General features: G+C 35.5%; 1 protein-coding gene across 1 annotated transcript; it reads left to right on the top strand.

Moving 5' to 3' along the window:
• The first annotated feature begins 10,995 nt into the window (after positions 1–10,995).
• UFM1 (ubiquitin fold modifier 1) lies at positions 10,996–21,132 on the top strand. The gene is made up of 6 exons (XM_059903138.1): positions 10,996–11,083; positions 11,159–11,215; positions 14,349–14,406; positions 17,786–17,825; positions 19,319–19,351; positions 20,721–21,132. Coding segments are annotated over exons 1-6 (258 nt in total). The 5' UTR covers positions 10,996–11,081; the 3' UTR covers positions 20,789–21,132.
• Positions 21,133–21,466: the final 334 nt, after the last annotated feature.

Here is a 21,466-nt window from a genome sequence, read left to right on the forward strand (position 1 = left end):
ATAATGGCTGGCAATGATAGGAGATTAAAAAAATATTTAAAAGGTAAATATGGCACTTCTTTACAAAAGCAGGAAACAACTTGTTAAAAGCTTATGAACAAGTCAAGAACTGTAGTCTCGTTCCTCTGAAAATTGTGAGTCATTTTAGGATTCCTAAATGGAGAGAAACTTCATTCAAATTTTGAGAAGGAAAATTTGGAATCGTGATTATATCCACATTAAAATTTTTCAGGGCAGAAGAAATTAAATTTTGTAACATTCAGGAAAGATGAAAATTTAAAAAAAGAAAATAAGAAAGTGTTAGAAGGGAAGGCAATTAATATGTTTATAGCCAAAGAATTTCAGTGATTTTGGCTTGCATTCCTAATCTCAGACTGCTAGACCACACTTCCATAGCTCCTAGAATATAAAATAAATTAAAATTCATTTTGTGTCACATATATTCAGTCTAAATTATACTATTAAGCCAAATGTTTAAATCTGTTTGCTACCAAAAAAAAAAGTCCTTCAGAAAATCTTTAAATTTTTGAATCTATCACCCATTAGCTACCAAGCAGCTGGTCAAGAAATGCTAAGTCCAAAAAATTTCAATTTTAGAAGCTTTTCTCAATCAACAGCCTTGCCTTGGGTATTCAACATATCTGGAAAGTATCCCAACAATGGAACAGATGAATTATTTCTTTTTTCTCCTGCTTAGCTACAGGCAAAATCTAAAACTGTAAAAGTGATCACCACACAGTTCTTAACAGATTATGATGCTGAAAATCACAACAAAACAAAACAACAATTGCATTCCTTCCAAGTTTTCAGATCTCTCATTCTCTAACGTTTGTGTAAATTCCTCCCCCCAAAAAAGCTTAAACCATATTCCTGAGCTAACTGTCATTGTATTAGGGCTATATAGTCTTACACATGAATTTAGCAATTTTCTAAAATTGCTAAATTCCTTCATGTAAAGGAAGAAATTTATTACATGAAGAAATATATACTCTCTTAAGCAGGTTTCTGTATAGTTATCCCAAATGTTCCCATTTTATTCTCTTTGGAGGTTTATCTTAATCTCTGCATCGTTATTGTTGTGTTTAGAACATTTACATTCAATGTAATTATCAACATGGTAAAATGGGTAAATCTACCATCTTATTGTTTTCCATTGGTCACTTCTTTATTTCTTATTTCCTTTTTTCCTGCCTCCTTTGGGACTGATTGAATTTTTATGATTTTATTTATATCCATTACTGGTTTATTATTAAAATTATTTTATGTTTTAGTGGCTACTCGATTGTTTGCAATATACATCTTTTACTTATATTCTACTTTCAAATAATACTTATCATTCACTTCTATTGAAAGAGACTTAACAATGTTACACTTCTACTCCCCACCTACTTAAAGTTCATTGTCCTAGTGATGTCACATATTCTGTTTCTGCATATGTTGAACCACAAGACATTTTTATTATTTTTGCTTTGAACAATTATCTTTTAAAGAGCTTTAAAAAATTAGACAAACTCTCTTGTATTTTTATCTACATAACCACCATTGCTAGCACTTTTTGTTCTTTTGTGTAGATCCAAATGTCATTCTGGTATCTTGTATTTTTTTACTTCTGCCATAGAACTTCCTTTAGTATTTCTTATAATGCAGGACTGTTGGCCATGAAAGCTCTTTTGTTTATCTGAGAAAAATCTTTATTTCATCTTCATTTTTGAAAGATATTTTTCATAGTTATAGAATTCCAGATTGACAGTTTTTTATTCCAGTACATTAAAGATGTCACTCTATTATGGCCTGGCTTGCAAACTATTTGGCAAAAAAAATGGACTGTTTTTCTCATTCTTGTTCCTATGTGAATAATGTGCTTTTTTCCCTCTGATTTCTTTTAATATTTTTTTTCTTTATTAGTGGTTTTCAGCAATTTGATTTTTATGTACCTCATTGAAATTGCTTTTTTTGTTTTTGTTTTTAATATTTCTTTTACTTAGGTTGGTTGAACTTCTTGAATTGCTGTACTTAAAATTTTCATCAGATTTGGAACATTTTTTAGCCATGATTTCTTCAAATACATTTTTGTACCCATAACCTTCTGGATATCACCCTTTCTCTAATATATAAAATATATTTGATATTTTCCCATAGGTCATTGATGTTTCATTCATTTTTTTTTTCTGTGTTTCATTTTGGATAGTTTTTATTGCTAAATTTTCTGCAGTGTCTAATCAGTTAACCATTACTGGTAAGATTTTCATTTTAGATAGTGTCATTTTCACACAGATGTTCCATCTGGGTCTTTTTTATATATTCCATGTCTCTTCTCATCATGTTCAATTTTCCTCTATCTTCTTGTACTTACAGAGGTAATTATAACAACTGTTTAAGATCATCATCTGCCAAATCGTTTATCTCTGTCATTTTGGTCTGTTTTTAATGACTGATTTTTCTCCAGCTTCTTTGAATGCCTGTTAGTTTTTTATTGGATGCTAAACCTTCTGGGTGCAGATTTTGTTGTACTCCTTTAAATAGTACAGGGTGATGTTATGACACATAATTACATTACTTGGAATCAGTTTGAACTTTTTGAGGCTTGCTTTTAAGGCTTGTTGGCGTGGGTAAAGTACACCATCTAGCCTATAGTTAATTTAGAACTACTGCTACTACTACTAAAGTAAGTAAGTAAGTAACCATAACCCTAACCCTAACCCTTTAGAAGATTCTAATTAATGGCCTGTGTATTAAGGTCTTTTCAGTTGCTGAGTAGAAACAAATTATTTCCAGTTCTTTGTGAGCACTGGCAGTTATTAGGCTTACTGCTTTTCAGTTCCAACCCCCTCTGCATCTATCCTTAGCCTTGAGGAATTTCCTCTCATGCATATGCAAATGAAAACTCAATGAAAGACCCTCTGAATATCTTACAGACTTCATCTTCAGCTCTCTCCTCTCTGATTTCTGCCATGTAAATTCTATCCATCTTTGACTCCTTAAATTCTAATCTCTGGTCTCCTGAACACATTGAGACAACTGGGCTCTGCTTGAGTTTCTCTCCTGTGCTGTGGTCCATAAGCAGTAAGCTGTGGCATTCATAGAACTCACCTTGTTTGTTTTTCTAATATTTGAAGATAGTTGTCTCATATGTTTTATCTCGTTTTCTAGTCATGTAATGCAGGGGAGTAGATCTGGTTTCTGTTGTTCTATTATGCTCAGAAGTTTTATTTGGTGGGCCAAAATGTTCATTCGGTTTTTTCCATAAGATGGCTCTAGTAGCACTTAGTTGTCTTTAACTTCATTCGAAACAATTTCGTTAGATTGTATGTGACAGCTGTCATATCAGGGTGCATTTAAAAAAAGACATCAAAATTGGTAAACTTTTGTGTAGCCATTTTAATATTAAAGATGGAAGAAAAAAAGCAACATTTTCGACATATCATGCTTTATTATTTCAAGAAAGGTAAAAACGCAACTGAAATGCACAAGAAGATTTGTGCAGTGTATAGAGAAGGTACTGTGACTGATCAAATGTGTCAAAAGTGGTTTGCGAAGTTTCATGCTGGAGGTTTCTCGCTGGACGATGTGCCACGGTCGGGTAGACCAGTTGAAGTTGATAGTGATCAAATCGAAACAATAATTAAGAACAATCAACGTTATACCACGTGGGAGATAGCCGACATACTCAAAATATCCAAATCAATCGTTGAAAATCATTTGCACCAGCTTGGTTATGTGAATCACTTTAATGTTTGGGTTCCACATAAGTTAAGCAAAAAAAAAAAAACCCTTCTTGACCATAGCTCCGCATGAGATTCTCTACTGAAACGTAATGAAAACGTTCCGTTTTTAAAACAAATTGTGATGGGCGATGAAAAGTGGATACTGTACAATAATGTGGAATGGAAGAGATCGTGAGGCAAGCAAAATGAACCACCAACAACCACACCAAAGGCCGGTCTTCATCCAAAGAAGGTGATGTTGTGTATATGGTGGGATTGGAAGGGAGACCTCTATTATGAGCTCCTTCTGGAAAAACAAACGATTAATTCCAAGTACTGCTCCCAATTAGACCAACTGAAAGTGGCACTTCACGAAAAGCATCCAGAATTAGTCAACAGAAAACACATAATCTTCCATCAGGATAACGCAAGACCGCATGTTTCTTTGATGACCAGGAAAAACTGTTACAGCTTGGCTGGGAAGTTCTGATTCATCTGCTGTATTCACCATACATTGCACCTTTGGTTTCCATTTATTTCGGTCTTTACAAAATTCTCTTAATGGAAAACATTTCAATTCCCTGGAAGACTGTAAAAGGCACTTGGTAAAGTTCTTTGCTTAAAAGATAAAAAGTTTTGGCAAGATGGAATTATGAAGTTGCCTGAAAAATGGCAGAAGGTAGTGGAACAAAAGGGTGAATACATTGTTCAGTAAAGTTCTTGGTGAAAATGAAAAATGTGTCTTTTACTTTTACTTTAAAAACTGAAGGCACTTTTTGGCCCACCCAGTAGCTTACTCATTACGATTTCAACTTATTTTATTTCTATTTTGCATGCCCTTTAAAATTTCAGTTTAATCACTATATTTTTATTTTCAGAATTTATCATTTTTCTTTTTCAAAATTTCCTCTTTTCATAATGCATCGTTTTCTTTTAAGGTTAAAATGATATTTTTGTTTAATCTAATTCTTCAAATTCTTGGGAGGCTGTTTGTTTATCCCTGTTGCTATGCAGTCATTTTTCAGGTTTTGTTTAATGCCTTCATCAGTGTTTTCAAAGGGATCTTAGAAAGGCTGCATTAGAGATAATTGGCATTATACTTTCTGAACCCAGAAATCCATTTTGGTAATTTTACCAGATAATCAATTATGTTATTCCTTTACTAAAGACAATGTAAATTCACTCATTTATCACACAGTGTACCAATTATTGTACTCATGGGATTTTCATTTATAGAGGTGACTGAGTGATAACACAAAGAGGTTAATGCCATTAAAAAATTTTCAATTCACATTTCCCAAGAGAAGGGGCACAACAGCCACGCAGGGCCTAATGGAAATCACCAGGTTTGGGTTAAGAGGCAGAAGCAGGAGTACGGGGGAAAGCCTAGGTCAGAGCCTTTATTGGAATTTCTGCAGGAAAGGCAAGGCAGGGCCAGGTAAACAGCTTAGGTAGGGTTGGCTAGTTGGAATAATTCTGGTGTGCTTTGGGCTATAGGGGTGGTCTCTAGTTGCCTGACACCTGGGTTGCTTTCCCTAAATCATATCATTTACACCAAGGGTCATAAGCTCAAATGACTGCAGGGGATCAATAGAAAACATGAAAGTGTGGTTAGGATGACAGGTTATCTGTGCCAAATGTTAATACTCACTTAGCTGTACTATACAGACCAAGCCCCAAACTCTCCTGGGCCATTTGCTACCAGCTCACAACCTCTGCTTTCCCACCACAACCATACAAGAAAGTTTAATATCAATGAGCAATTCCTCATCTCTAAGAAGTATATAGTCCTAGAAAAGTCAGTAATGAGATTTCTAGCACAGGGTCTCTGATTCAGAGTAAACATGTCACATAAAGTAATGGTGTGGAAACATGTGAGGATATTCACATAATCTTTTATTCAAATGGCTTCTTTATTTAATAATTAATAATTAATTTAATAATTAATAATTAAATAATATTTGATAAGAATCTTTAATTAGCCTTTTCTAACCTCTGCTTTCACCAGGAGCAGTGAATTGAGTGAGTAGACTGTCCTTTGAACAGATAAGCCTTAAAATAAGAACAAAGCAAGAATCAAAGTGTATAATCTACTGCATTAAGAACATTTATGACTGCAGTTAATGGAATGTAAAAACATTACTGCATTTAGGAAGCATTACCAATCTACAACATTTTTAAAGTAACATTAATTAATTCAACAAATACTGATTGAATAGCTGCTATATGCCAGATACTCTTCTAGGTGCTGGGACAGAAAAATTGAGTAAGAACTCCTTGAGAAGCTCATCAAATGAATTTACCATTCAACTATTTGTATTTTAAACAGTAACTACTAAAAATAAACTTGTATAGGGTCAAATTAGGTGAATTTCGTAAAGAAACATCAATAACTATGTTTTGTCACTATCCTCTCACAAACCATGTGTGTGACCTTAGGCCTGTTCATAACCTCTTTTGTCCATTTTTTCATTTTAAAAAAGATAATAGTACACATCCTGAGTGCTTTGTATATTTTATTTTAGACATTGAATAAGACAGTGAATGTAAAACATTTCAAAGGAACAAAATGCTGTATAAATATAAGAGAGTATTATCAATGACTATTTCTTGCTCTGTTTAGGCAAGAGAGTCATAAATAATTTTAAAATATATTTAAGACCAACAATATCAAATTAACATAATACTAATAATATTAATATTTAATGGTAATCAGTTGTGTGACCTTGAACAAATTATTTAGTGCCTTTGTGTCTTAACTTCCTTATTTGTGAAATAAGGATAATAATATTTCCTACCTCAAAGAATTGTTTGCCACTAGTTAAGGATATGACTTAGATCCTTAACCTCTTGAAGTGATTAAAACCCAGTTTTTAATATCAGATATCTGAGTTCAATCTCCTTTCAGCCACTTACTTAAACTTAGGATAAGCTATTTAATTTATCTGTGCTACTTTCCTCTCCTGAAAATACAGTATTACTAGTACTGACCTCATATAGCTACTGAAAGGATAAAAATGAGTAAATATGTATGTAGAAGAAACACAACCTTGTGGTTGGAATAAATCTGTGAGAGGTGACTTTAATTTTTCCAACAAGTATATTCCCATTAAACAAATAATTCATATAGTATTTAGAGAGAAAATTTAATTATGCAGGACTGGTAAATTCCTACTTCATACAATTTAAAATGCTTTTTTGTAATAAAGGTATTTTATAATTTCTGTATTTAAAATATTGCAAATTTTGTGATTAAGTCTCACATCTATAAGGCTTATAGTCAAACAATGACCTTTCTAGAAAACCCTTGTTCATTTTATTTTCCTTTCTTTTCTCATTAAATTTCAGGAAATATTTGGGAAGGGTATGTAATCATAATCATCAGAGGCAGCACATTTTAAGCTGTATCACCTCTAAGACCATTGCCTAGCCTTGCTGGGCTCTAATCTTACCTATATTTCTTTGTTCTCGGGCGTACAAGGATGTAAACACTCCCTATCCTTAGAGTAGTTACCTTAGGATCAACACAGCATTTACATATTTTCACATACTTCTGTCTACCAGATCATTCTCCTCTTTGCATAAGGCTTCTTGTCATTGAATTATAACTTACAGACAAGGTCTATGAAAGTTTAAAGTCTATATTTTGTGATTCCACTTATACTAAATGCTTAACATAATACCCAGCACACAGTAAATCTTGATGAATTTTGAGCTATTACTATTATCGTTGCCCCAATGATACCAAGGTCTGCTAGAGGATTGCAGGGGGAAGAAAAATAATAGGAAAAAAATGACCAAATTAAACCTCTCTAAAAACATCCATTTATTATTAATTGGTCAGCCTACAATTTGTTTCCTGTAATATAAAGTGTTTGGAGTAGAAGACCCTAAGATTTATCCCAGTGTAAACCTTCCAGGATTAAAAACTTTGACTATCAGGTGATTTTAGTCATAATTATAAATACAGTCAAATTAGGGTGAAAAAGAAAGACAAAAAAAAAAAAAAAAAAAAAGCCTCTAAATCTGACATGTTAGACTTCCCTGGTGGTGCAGTGGTTAAGAATCTGCCTGCCAATGCAGGGAACATGGGTTCGAGCCCTGGTCTGGGAAAATCCCACATGCCGCGGAGCAACTAAGCCCGTGCACCACAACTACTGAACCGGCGCTCTAGAGCCTGAGAGCCACAACTACTGAGCCCGCGTGCCACAACTACTGAAGCCCGCGTGCCTAGAGCCCGTGCTCTGCAACAAGAGAAGCCACCGCAATGAGAAGCCTGAGCGCCGCAACGAAGAGTAGCCCCTGCTCACCACCGCAACTAGAGAAAGCCTGCCTGCAGCAACGAAGATCCAACGCAGCCAAAAGTAAATAAATAAAATAGATAATTTATTAAAAAATAAAAAAATAGGGCTTCCCTGGTGGCGCAGTGGTTGAGACTCTGCCTGCCAATGCAGGGGACACAGATTCGGGCCCTGGTCTGGGAAGATCCCACATGCCGCGGAGCAACTGGGCCCGTGAGCCACAACTACTGAGCCTGCGCGTCTGGAGCCTGTGCTCCGCAACAAGAGAGGCCGCGATAGTGAGAGGCCCGCGCACCACGATGAAGAGTGGCCCCCGCTTGCCGCAACTAGAGAAAGCCCTCGCACAGCAACGAAGACCCAACACAGCCAAAAATAAATAAATGAATAAATAAATAAAAATTAAAAAATAAAATAATAATAATAATAAATCTGACATGTTTTCTATTTTATTTAAACCTGGCTACAAAACTAACTGGTAAGAAGAATTTTATGACTCTGTTAGCAAATTTCTTTTGTCCTTAAGTAAATTTAATTTCCCTCCAATTCCTTTCTAATAATGAGAACTTTACATGCTTTTGCAAACAGAATATTGCCATGTTTCACTGACATTTATGAGTTCTAATATGGGCACACTGTGCACGTCTACAATCATTTCTGCCTCTACATGACACTAATTGGGCCCCTTGCAAAACACATTGTCCACTTATGCTGTTTGTTGTCTTAAAATGTTACATTTGCCAATAACCTCCTAACATCCAGAGTTTGCTTCTCTTTACAGTCGTTAAATATATTTCAACACTTTAACTTTTCAGTAAATAAGAAGGTCCTTCTTTTGTTAAAATATTTGCCAAATTTTGCTAAATGTCTTAGCAACGTTTAAAAAAAGAGTAAATATTGAGTATTCATGGATTCATTTACCATTTTTTATGCATAAAATAAACAGAAATTATGCTATGACTCTAAGGAGACAAACTTATGGGGGAGGAGAGTTAGAGGACTGAGGTGAGAAAGAATTCTAAACATTTAGGAACATGTATTTTTCAATGTCTTTTGGGAACACAATGTTTTTCCAGTGTACTTTTTTTTTTTAAATTATTTATTTATTTTTGGCTGTGTTGGGTCTTCGTTTCTGTGCGAGGGCTTTCTCCAGTTGCGGCGAGCGGGGGCCACTCTTCATCGCGGTGCGCGGGCCTCTCACTGTCGCGGCCTCTCTTGTTGCGGAGCACAGGCTCCAGACGCACAGGCTCAGTAGTTGTGGCTCACGGGCCCAGTTGCTCCGCGGCGTGTGGGATCTTCCCAGGCCAGGGCTCGAACCCGTGTCTCCTGTATTGACAGGCAGATTCTCAACCACTGCGCCACCAGGGAAGCCCTCCAGTGTACTTTTGATATAATATATTAACATATTTTCTGAAGAGGCAGCTAAATGTGAACTGAAGTCACACTGCCTGAGGTTGAATCCTGTCTTCACTATTTTTACACATTCAATAAAAAATGCTGACCAAAATATGTTTGTCTTTTCAGGATTTTGCCCCATGTTTTTATATGTGAGCAGAAACAAAACTATAAATATCAAGATGCAAATATTGTTTAAAATCATATGACATGTATTCTTAGAAATAGAGACTGTATGTATGTACTCTAATTCTTCATTGCTGTTTGGCTAGCAGACACCAGGTAGACACAATCAGTAGTTTTCTCCCTACTGCTATTCTCAAAAATCTTAGTCATACCAACAAAGCCCACAGTTTCAGCTATTAATGCTATAACTGTTGATCCCCAAATCTATCAATCGACATTTGCCTCCATCCCTCTACATATATGGCAAGACTTACATTTTTAAGAGTGAATAAGACAATGACTGTCATGAGAATATTGAGGGCTTACTTTCCCACAGTCAGAATCATCTCTCTCTGCATGGGGAGATACCACCATAGAAAAGTAGTCTGCTACAAAATTATGGCAAAGATGAAATTGGTTTTCAGCACTCCCACTACAGTTGCTTCCCTATTCCTCTCTTAGATATCTCCTCAAGAATCTAACGTAATATGCTAAATATTAACAATTTTTCTCTATTATATTAGTGCCTACGTGTTTCCCATTTTGTCTATTTATTGCAATGTTTCTTAAAGAGGGAATCACAGACATCGTAAGAGAATGTTGTCTTCTAGACACAGACGCTTAGATTTGTAATAAAATTTAGAGGACATACAGTCGTCTTCCCTCACTATATAAGAACCTGTGACTATTAGATCCTGGAGGGTTGGCACCTACCTACCTTACTCATCCCGGCATAGCCAGCATTTAGCTTTAGCCGCCTGACACTTAGAAAGGATTCAAGTTTCTTATTAAGCTGAATAAATGTGACCGGTGATAGGCAACCTAGTTCCCTGGTTTAATCCTATTAGACCCACATAACAAACTATTGAAATCTGTTCACGGATTAATCTTCTCAACTGGACTCCTCAAGTGCAGGGATCTTGTCTTTCTCTCACCAGCTTGATAAGTCCCTTAGCTGTTGAAATTAAAAACGTAAAAGAAAAAAAAATACGAGAAATCTACAAGACATAACATGATTAGGTTGCTGGACAGGCATAAAATACTAATATTAAAGCTAGGTGACGATTCCAACTTCTAGAGCATCAATCGAGCTTCTCCGCGCTCAGGTTGCCTCGGCAACTTGGGAGAGCGCCCGCCTCCAGCCCGCTCTTCGCCCGCCTCCCAGGACCCTTACTTCCGCCCCAACCTGCAAGCTGGGCCCTGGGGTCCTGCTGTCTATGCCTGTGCCTGACTGAAAATACAGAAGAAAATAACTGCAATTAGAAGAATATTCTTTCCAAACGATCCGCAATTTTGTTTCAGAGATATACATGCAAAAGCAGTAGCTATCTGTAACTTGTAGGCTCCGCCCAGCGTGAGCATCTGGACCCGATTTTCAGGCAGTGCCTTGGACAACAGCAACCTTCGAGGACCCCAGCTTGCGGAGGGAGACGTGGGCCTAAGTGGGGCTAGACGCCGCAGAGGGAGTGGGCCTGCTGGACGGAGTTGGCGTGCGGTTTGTGTCCAGACCGGCTGCACCATGTAAGTGTTTGCTTTCCACCCGCCCCAGTCCCCGGTCCCGCTGCCCGACCTTAACTCTCCCTCTCTCTTCCTCAGGTCGAAGGTTTCCTTTAAGATCACACTGACGTCGGACCCGCGGCTGCCGTACAAAGTGTGAGTAGCTCGGTCGCGGGGGGGTAGGGGGGTCGCTCTGGGCTGGGCGATGTGAGCCTTCCCCGCAGGTTCCACACCAACGGTCCGCGTTCCTTTCCTCTCTCCCCGCAGCTTCCCACATCCCACTCGAACTGAGATATCCTATAAGTGTCAGCCTGCCCAGGCGCGGGGCTGTGCGGGTGTGTGTGATGGGAACGTTGCTGGTAATTTGCGATCTCTCTTTGGGGGGGTGATGGAGCGGGAGGAGGTGTGGACGGGGCTCTGGTGATTTGCTGGCATCCTTAAAACAGTCTCAGTCTGCTCGTGATGAGACAGGCCTTTCACCACTTTGACCAGCTGTTAGAGGAAGTAAGGGAAAGCTTCCCAGTCCAGGTTCCGAAATTACTAGAACAGTGAGCCTCCTGATACTCGTTGAGAGTGACTCACTCGATAGTTGGGCTTCACGAAGTAGAGAGATTACTCCCTCTCTCATCTTTGATTTCGCCCTTTACATTGGATTATTTTCATCAACGTGTAAGTTGGCTCTAGGAAAAAAGAATAAGAAGGAGGGAGGGAGAAAGATGAAGGAGTAGAGCAGCCTCGGTATCTATAAGAGTGCCTGGAACGTGGTACCAGTTCACTCAGTATGTGTTGACTGAGTGAATTTAGCAGCACACTTCTAGCTCAGTGTGTGTGTAGTTGTATGTATGTATAATTTGTGTACGGGTATGTGTATATAAAACAGACATAACACATGTATGGGTGTGTCAGGGTAATTATGTTATGTTTCCTATTCAAAGTAATGGTATCTAGTATTTGGGTACTAGTAAAAGCAACTCTGAGATTTGTGGGAAAACATGCTTTAACTTTTTAAGGCCACTTTTCACTTGTCAGGCAGGTAAATACACACTTCGATAGAGAAATTTTCCTTGAGTTGCTAATAGTTGAATTCTAGAAAAGATGTTTCAGTCCTGGATTTATTCAGGGGGAATGTCCGAGTTTTTATTGTTTGTTTTGTTTTTTTGTTTGTTGATAGATTCCCTGTTGGTTTTGCTACTTGGTTATAGAAACGTTGAAATCAAACATTCTCTTTCATATACAGGATGCGTTAAAAAGCACCTTTGACTCTTTCAGTCTAATTCCAGTCTTTCGAGTCTTACTTCCCACCTCTTCCCCCTCACCACACCCCCGGCTCCTTACTACCACCACCACTTAATCAGAGTTTCAGCCATCCTGTTCCCAGATTGACAAGCAAGTCTTTTTGGATCCTCCCTGTCTGGCACACGTTTTCTTGTGTGCTTCTAATGTAGTTTCATGACTACCACTTCCTGACAACATCCTTTAATGATCAAAATTTCACCTCTGAGACAATTTCTGTGATGATCTAGGGAGTTCATTTCACCCTTCCCTAGTGTCCTATAGAAACTTTGTTTTTATTCTTTATAATAACGATTGTCATGTTATGCCATAGTTCTGTTTATGTGAAATATTTATTAAAAAAACAAATTTTGCCAGTAATTTACTTTAAAAGTTCACTTTAATATGCAGGATAGTTCCTATTTTTTCAAAACACCAATATAATGTAAGCGTAAGTTTTACAAAATGATGTGACTGGCAAACACAAGAGCTTCAAACCTAGATAAGGTTTCTGGAGTTGCAGTAACTCCCAGTCCCTGGGCAATTTTCTGCCAATTAGAACATGCACTAAAATATGTTTTTATTTTCTGTTTTATTGGATTTTCTTTGGACAGTCTCACCAATTTAATATGCAGATAGAAACTTATGTTAATGAATATCAACATGGCATTTAATTATACGATACAAGGACATTTCCAGTCTCTAGTCCAAAAGTGAATTGAAACCCCAAACTTTTAGAAGTTCTCCTCTAGAGTTTTAGGACAGTGAGTCTCAGGTTCTAAACTATAAATAAACTACAGAAATACTTGCAAAGTACTGTTCCCAGCTTTGTAGACTTTTACATTGCCAGTTTATTAGATACTTTTTCATCAAATGGCTATCCTTTAGAATTTTGTTTTTCTCTCTTTTTATTCCATATAAAAAAGGAAAGGGAAAAAAATGACATCAATTTTCACTCTTTAGCAGTATTTGGGGGGAGTGGAATAGGGCAGCTGAGAAATCTATTAACACTTTCCTTACTGAAAGTCACTGTAATGTGCTGTGTCAGATATAATGATTTTTATATTCAGCAATACATCTGTAGACTAAGTGAGGGGATGGTACATACACCTGAGGGTGTTACATAGTAGTAGTTGGTATTAAGTCGTTAGAGAACAATACAGTGGTGACAAATAGAGAAGTTTCAAAGAGAAATGTTAGCTTTCCCTACTTTGAAAGAGGATCTGTTTTTCTATCTTTAATCATAGTAATTTATTTTACATTAGGATTCTTATTTATCTTATTTTTTTAACTTATTTCTGTGTCTTTGAGTGCTTTCTTAAGGTATAATGTCAATTATTTTTTAATGTTTAAGTTGGAAAATTGATGCGGATTGACTGTTTATTGGTGCTGTTTAATATACTTGCCACTGTACAGGTCAGTTAACAGAATCACACATCACTCTCCGAAATGTTTGTATTGAGTGAGCCCATTTTCAAATGACATAAAGGTGGAAAATCACTTAACATTTTGCCATAGTAAACATACTCATTTTCATCAACTTGGACTACTATTTTAGACTTGATGATTGAAAGTTCACAGAAGGCTTCGTGAAAAGACTTATGATCTGATGATGCTTCCCAGGTAGCCTCTTCTTCTAATGAAAATGATCACATTCTTGCCTGGGATGAACTGGACGCGGCAAAGTGTACTGAAGACTGAGGAGAGATTCAACTTTTTGAAATCCATCTCTAGAAACAAGAAGCAACCTACACGCTAGACCTGTTTGTATCAAAGTATGAAGCATGTACAAATCCACACCTATGTAGGTTATTCATTTTCAAGTGGAGCTGAGGGCACCATCTCAGCAATAAGGCTAATAATTGCTTTCTTTTTTCGTAGAGTTAATGAACATAGTGTGCAATCATAATAGCCAACCTCAGACTCAAAAGACAGCTTTGTCAATAGCCGAAATAAGTAACAAAGGACCTGAAAAAAAAAACTCAGCCTTTTAAAAGATTCTTTTTAATTCTTGCAGACTCAGTGTTCCTGAAAGTACACCTTTTACAGCAGTCTTAAAGTTTGCAGCAGAAGAAGTAAGTATAGAAATTGGAACAACCTGTAGAGAGTGCAGTTTAGTGACGTGTCTCAAAAATCTGCATGCATCTTGACCCACCACTGCCACATGGGTTCATTATTAGGTTTACGCGGTCAAAAACTTAAGCCTCACTTATAGATAAAAGTAGAGTGAAAGTTGAGACTCACCGATAAAAGAATGACTTAAACAAATTGACACATCTATTTAATGTAACCATTGAAAATTATAAGGAGAATTTTTATTGAAATTGAAAAGATAGTGATGATATGTCAATTTTTAAAAAAAACATTACATAACACTGTAATCTGTACGCCTGTGTTTTTACTAGCTTTGATTCTAGAAGTACAATTTTATTATATATTTATCTTATTTTTCACATTTTCTCCATAAAGCATGTGGACTGTCAGTAAAATTTATTGTTTTTAAAAGTGTTTTTAAAGATATGTTTGGGTTTCTGTTTTTAAGAAATAAAACTTTTTCATCAGAATTTTTTATCAGAAGCATCTGTAAAGTAACTCTTTGGACCTGACAATTGGAAGAGAAACTTGGTCTGGTGGAAGTGACCTGAAAATGTGATTCGGGAGACTTAGCATTCCTCTTTTAACTGTGTCATTAATTATCTGTTTGACATGGGGCCAGCCCACGAATTTCTCTCTTTCTTAAATTTCTTAATGTGTAAAATGGGAATAGTTAATGCCTACCCTTCCTACTTGATTAAGTGATTTTGTGTAAAAATATAATAGCATTTACTAAAATTTTGTGAAGTTAAAGGTGCAGTGCAGGTACAGAGTAACCCAACTCAGAATATTTCATTCGAAATCTTACAAGTTTACAGTCACAGAAAAAAATTTAGTAATTAAATAAATAAGAAACCGGCTTAATCCATAGTCCGGCCCTGTACTTAAGGAATTAATGGAAAATCAGCCAGCCCATTAGTGCTTCCGGCTCCTTATAAACAATTGTCAGGGTCCACTGCCATCGTTCATCACTCATTCAGAGTTAAACTGAAAAGTGGTATTACTTGCTTTATTGTCAATTTTGATCTATCCTTCATGCAGAAAGAATAACTAAAAAGAGATGGGGAACAAATCTGAACACAGCATCATTACTTTTTGCTACACAGATCACTTGGTTGAAATACTCCTTGTTTGTGGCCTAGCAGGTTCCACAGATTCCAATTTAAGAAGTAGATCTCTTCAAGCTATAATTAATATTTATTATTAAATTTTGTAATTATTTTATAGTGTGTCCTTTTACAAGGCAAAGGCATTGTTGTGATCTGGGTCTTCTAGTAAAGCTTGTGAAAATCCTAACAGAGGTGCAACAGAAAATGAACAAACTTCACGCAACCACATGTATTGATTAAGGTTTTAGTGTACCTTTTAATTATAATGAATCACGAGTGATACACACTTAGAAAGGATATAGCTTTAAGGCAGCAGTGAGAAGGCCTTTCACAAGATGACATTGTAGACTCTTCCAGGAAGAATAAGATTTGACTTAAGAAACCAGAAGTCTGTGGATATAAATCCCCAGTAAAATTCTCTTAATAAAAAATAAAATCCCCCAGCCTATGACTGGGAATTAATTTAACTAAAGAACGAGTTGTCAAAGCCTGAAAGAGCCTCTTAACATCCTAAATTATAAGACATATGGGATATGAGATAGAAATGAATGACAACTGAGGAACATAAAATGCACTTTGCATCTGGGAAAAAAACGTGTCAGTACTGTAGAAAAGTGGTAGTTAGTGTATGTACATCACTGGTAATGCTTCCCCACATGTCAGTTTAACCATTGCTGCTACATGCTGGAAAAGGAAGAAATTATGTCTGCAGTTGCTTTTGATTTTTAATGTCACAAAATATGTTACCACTAAGAAAACGCATAGCTTATCTTAAAATAGACATAACTAAGAATAACAAATAGAAACTTCGTCATATTCAAGTTTTAGAAATCTGAAATTGCCTATAATTAATTTAGGTTTTTCTTTTATTTAGGTTTTTGATAAAATTTTAATAAGTATTACAACCTCTATAAAAACTTTTGAAGTATTTTTAAATTTATTAAAGTGCATTTTGAAGTTACTTTAAATTAGGTTTATTTAAAATTTTTAAAACTTTAAAAGGACAATTTACACTTAAGAATGTGCCATATGAACAGTAAAATTATTTGTTTTTTAAGTACATAAACCTGTAACAAGTAATTGTTCTTATGCATAGTTAAGTTCTTATTTTAAAACTTGGTTGCTCAATTCATAAATTAAAATAAGCTTTTAGTTGTTTTTCTCAACTATGATACGTGACCACTATAAATACCGAGAGCAGCATTTCCCAGAGAGAGTGTTTTCCCCGGACCACCAGAACCACCAAAAAAAAAAAAAAAAAAAATTATTAAAAACTGGGAGCAGTGGCCCAAAAGTATGGGAAACACATTATTGACTGTTTTTTTGCCTGGAGTTAAATAAACTATATTAGCCTCATATTAAAGGATTTTGAAAAGACTAGTAGTTTAACTTAATGTTTTCCAAACTTATTTAATCACAAAACTCAACTATAATATTTATAAAGTTAGTCCGTGGCATAGAAGTGCTTAATTAATATTTGTTGGAAGAATGAACTGTGAGGACATGAACACACTTTGACAAATACTGGTCTCGAGAGCATTAAGAGGAGAGTTCTGCCTTTTAGCTACCGATAAGTTCCATAGCACATTTCATTGATTCAGAAAGCTCTTCTTTTTACATCTCAGTGGAGTCTTCCTGTCATGCTTGGCCATTTGGCAGTTACGTAATTGTCTAGCTGACATCACCTGCACCTACTTGTACTTAGAGTTATTTCCTGGTGGCATAATTGGACTGTTGCAGTCCCATGAGGTTTAAGTCAGCAGATCATTTAAGGAGAACTTGAGGAAGGAATATGAGCCTTGGTTGGCCTCCCATTAAACACAAGAGAGCATTTGTTTGAACTTACTATTTCCACAGAGAAATTTGAGGAATATTCTAAGCAGTTGCTTTGCTTTTATTTTTGCTTATGCCTGAGCGTTATATATGACAAAAGTAAATCATATCTAAGTCTGAAAGAGTAAACATTGGGTCATAGATTCATTGACAGTGTTTTTCTTTTTTTTGTAGTGCATAAAAAAGATGCATTTTACAATGTATGGTGTCCTAGATACAATGAAATGCAGTGTTTAGAGAACAGTGTTGTCCTTTAAAGATAAAGCAAGTTATAGTGTTCTTTGATGATGTTACTTATCCTAAAGATAAATCACATTTTAGAATTATAGAGTTGATTATATGTACCCCATCCTTGCTACCCATCTTTTGTAGTTAATATTATATATATATGTATTTTTTATCTTTTACTCCCTTTTAGTTTAAAGTTCCTGCAGCAACAAGTGCAATTATTACCAATGGTAAGAATTCATTTTAAAACTATGTATTAACTTTGAGTTACAGAAATTGTTTAAAAGAAACCAAATTAGTTAAAATTGACTTAAATATAAAAGGCTAAAACTTATATCAAGATAAATGATATACTTAATTGTAAATATTAAATCAAAGTTATTGTTCATAATTGTCTCTTTTCAGTTTTTTTGTGCTTTTGTTATATAGTACAGCACTTTATAATATTTTGTGTCCTTATAACTTCATGACAAATTATTATTTAAAATAACTTGTCATTTTATTTAATAAGGGGTTTTTTGGGTTTTTTTTTAATAAGTTATATTGGTAAATGCTTTTAGAATATAGGAAGCTAAGCAGGAATGTACCTTTGCTATACCTTGTTATTGCTTTCCTGATAGAAAACAATTTCTTATAGACTGCAATAATGAGGATTTTATCCAGTTAGATATATAAATTAAATTCTGAATATCGTAGGATACTACTAATAATTAAGTTTGATGGAACTAGCCCTATGAGAAAATACTGAAACAAGATGACGAATAAAGATTGGAGGGAAGGCTTATTATCTTTCAAGAATGCAAAGTAATATTCACAGGTACTGGTGAGTGGTTCGTTAGTAGTTAAGACAGACTAAAAGAAGGTAGCTTTTTTTTTTAATGTTTTATTTATTTATTTTTGGCTGCATTGGGTCTTCGCTGCTGCACGCAGGCTTTCTCTAGTTGCTGTGCGTGGGCTTCTCATTGTGGTGGCTTTTCTTGTCGCGGAGCATGGGCTCTAGGTGCGCGGGCTTCAGTAGTTGTGGCGCGCGGGCTTAGTTGCTCCGTGGTATGTGGGATCTTCCCGGACCAGGGCTCGAACCTGTGTCCCCTGCATTGGCAGGCAGATTCTTAACCACTGCACCACCAGGGAAGCCCAAGAAGGTGGCTTTAATGTGCAGTAAGTAGTATGATTTAGTTTAGATATGACAGAATTTCTTATTCTGAAACATTCTGCATGCTGTCACATTGAAGTGTGTCTGTATTTAGATGAAAGCTACCTTAACTTTTCTGGAAAGTTCTAAATTCACAAATGAATAGCTATTGGGAAAGTGCTTTGTAAACTTTTATCAAGTGTCAGTGGAACTTACATTACTACGTGGGCTCTCCAGCCTTAGGATTTGATGCCTCAGAGCAATATTAAATGATTAATAACATACCTAAGGTATTTTGGCTTTATTTTTCACTGGATGTGGCAAAATAGTATAAAAACTATCTTCTTTGTAAAACTTACCAGGATCATTGTGTTGACAGATGCTCTTGTCTAATACAGCAATATGTGTGAATACATAATAGTGAGAGATTTCAACAGATAACTCACCTGACAGATTGTCATTCGTGTTCTCAGTATAACTGTTTGGCTTATGCCTGTGTACACAGCAGCACTTTTTTGGCATAGTTCTTGTTACTAGTAAAGCCTTTTAGCTTTAGAAATAACTTAGATGATTTTACAACTTATTTTCTAGATGGAATAGGAATAAATCCTGCACAGACTGCTGGTGAGTATCTATCTGAAATTCATGGAGGTGTGGTGAGGCTATATTTATCAATTGATACTGAATATTTAATTCATTCTCATTAGACTTGATAGAATTTAACAAAGGTAATAGTTGATTTTTAGGGATTGTATAGCAGTCTTTACCTATGTGTGTAAGTAATTTGTTTCTTTCTATGTATCAGTTATGTATGCTTTTGGCTACAAGAAAGAGAAAACCTGACCAATAAGCTTTAAAGGTATTTTAATACATGTAACAAAAAGTCTGAATATTGTGCTCTTACGGGAATAATGATTTTGAACTACGTCGTAAGGTAGTTGTGAGGTAGTACATGTAAAGTGCTTAAAAGTTTGCATTATTTATAGTAAGCATTCAATAGGTGCTGGCTATTATTATTTTAAAGAAGTACAGTCATTTAAATTTCATGGGGCCTAGTCTACACTCAGAGTTTCAAGCTGTTAACATTATACAGTGCCAAATATTGATGTCCTAACAAGCAGGAAGGATAAAAGTAAACTTTTTAACAGACAGTGTATATTTGTGTTAGATGTACCTCCCTTAGCTTATAGTCTAATTATAATATTTTGAAATTAATCATGATTTAATATAATGTAACCTCAATCTTGAGAAGTAGTTATTTTTAAACTATTCTAAAGTACTTCTACAAAATTATATTGTCCTCCTAGGTCCTGGGCTTGAAATTTAGCCATACAGCAAATGAAGAGGAGTTTTAAATAATTTCTTTTTACATAAATCAGTTGTTTTAAGTATATAATTTTATTAAATTAAAAAGGCTATTTTTTGAGAATCATGAGGCATTTTGTTGTATAGATGCCTTTAAACTTAGATTTAAAGGCTTTCCTTTTCCTACTCTAGAAATGCTTGGTAGTTATATTAATTTGAATTACTGCTTACTCTGACATGTTGCTTGTTGGATTACCCTATAAAATTGAATTGTGGGTATCACGAGGTGTGAAGAAAATCTCAGCAGGCAACACAGACCCAAAGTAGGTCAGGGTTTCTAAACTTCTGTCACTTGGGGTAGATTTAGATTTATTATTTTTCCTGCCCCTCAGTATTTTATTGTATATTAAAGTGAGTATTGATGGTTAAATTACCTTATGTTTTATTTGATGATTGGTTTTGGTAGTAGTTCTTTGGGTAGTGTTCTTATTTAAAATTTTCAAACATTTGTTTTGTTGTGAAGATGTGAGAGGAGTAGGAACAAGACTTAAGCCTGGACTCGGGTTCTAATGATCTTTGAGCTTTGTACCCACTTGATGCTCCTTTGTTTCTTTTACATAATAATTGTTGAAATGTTAAGATAGTGTGTCGTTTTTTAAATACCTAACTTTTTGTTTTGTTTGTATAGGAAATGTTTTTCTAAAGCACGGTTCAGAACTGCGAATAATTCCTAGAGATCGTGTCGGAAGTTGTTAATATCTGCTGCTTGGAACATAAAATCCCCTTCCAGAATAAATATTGGTATTGTTATTGTTGTAAAATTGGAATCAGGCATTTGAAATCCTATGAAGACACCAATAGTTGATGAAGTAATGAAAGGTGACTGTCTGTCCCTTCTTATTATTCACGCTCTTCACGTGAAGAGGGGCGGCTTCTGCGTTGAGGGTGTCATCACCACGGAAGATCACATTACTACCTCACAGCACACACAGGTAGTTCATTGGGGGTAAATGGATTATCCAGCTGTGTCTTATAACTGGAGGATACTTCTGATCATTCTTTCTGAGAACATTTGGAAAATTAAAGTTTACTGAATCTTCCTGTTTGTCTTTGAGTTAAAAATGTAAAAAGATTTTCAATCCGTACGTGGTAGTTTGCTTGGTAGCATCTGACCTGCAGACACAAAAATAGTTGAATTCTTCATTATATATCGTTTATGATAAAGGATCACATCAATGAATAACTATCTTTTTATCATTTAGCTTGTTTTGAAGTTTCAGACTTCTGGAGTTCTTATAAATTTTAATTTAAAAATCAAAGATCCAAAAATTGAATTTTCGATCTAGCCCATTACATGTAACATTGGTATCCCACGCCAAAGAGTTTAATTGAGATTAAAGTAGAAGCATCAGCTGCTGAATTATGCATTCCTTT

This window comes from Balaenoptera ricei, chromosome 18 (assembly GCF_028023285.1).
Source record: "Balaenoptera ricei isolate mBalRic1 chromosome 18, mBalRic1.hap2, whole genome shotgun sequence".
Taxonomy (NCBI): domain Eukaryota; kingdom Metazoa; phylum Chordata; class Mammalia; order Artiodactyla; family Balaenopteridae; genus Balaenoptera; species Balaenoptera ricei.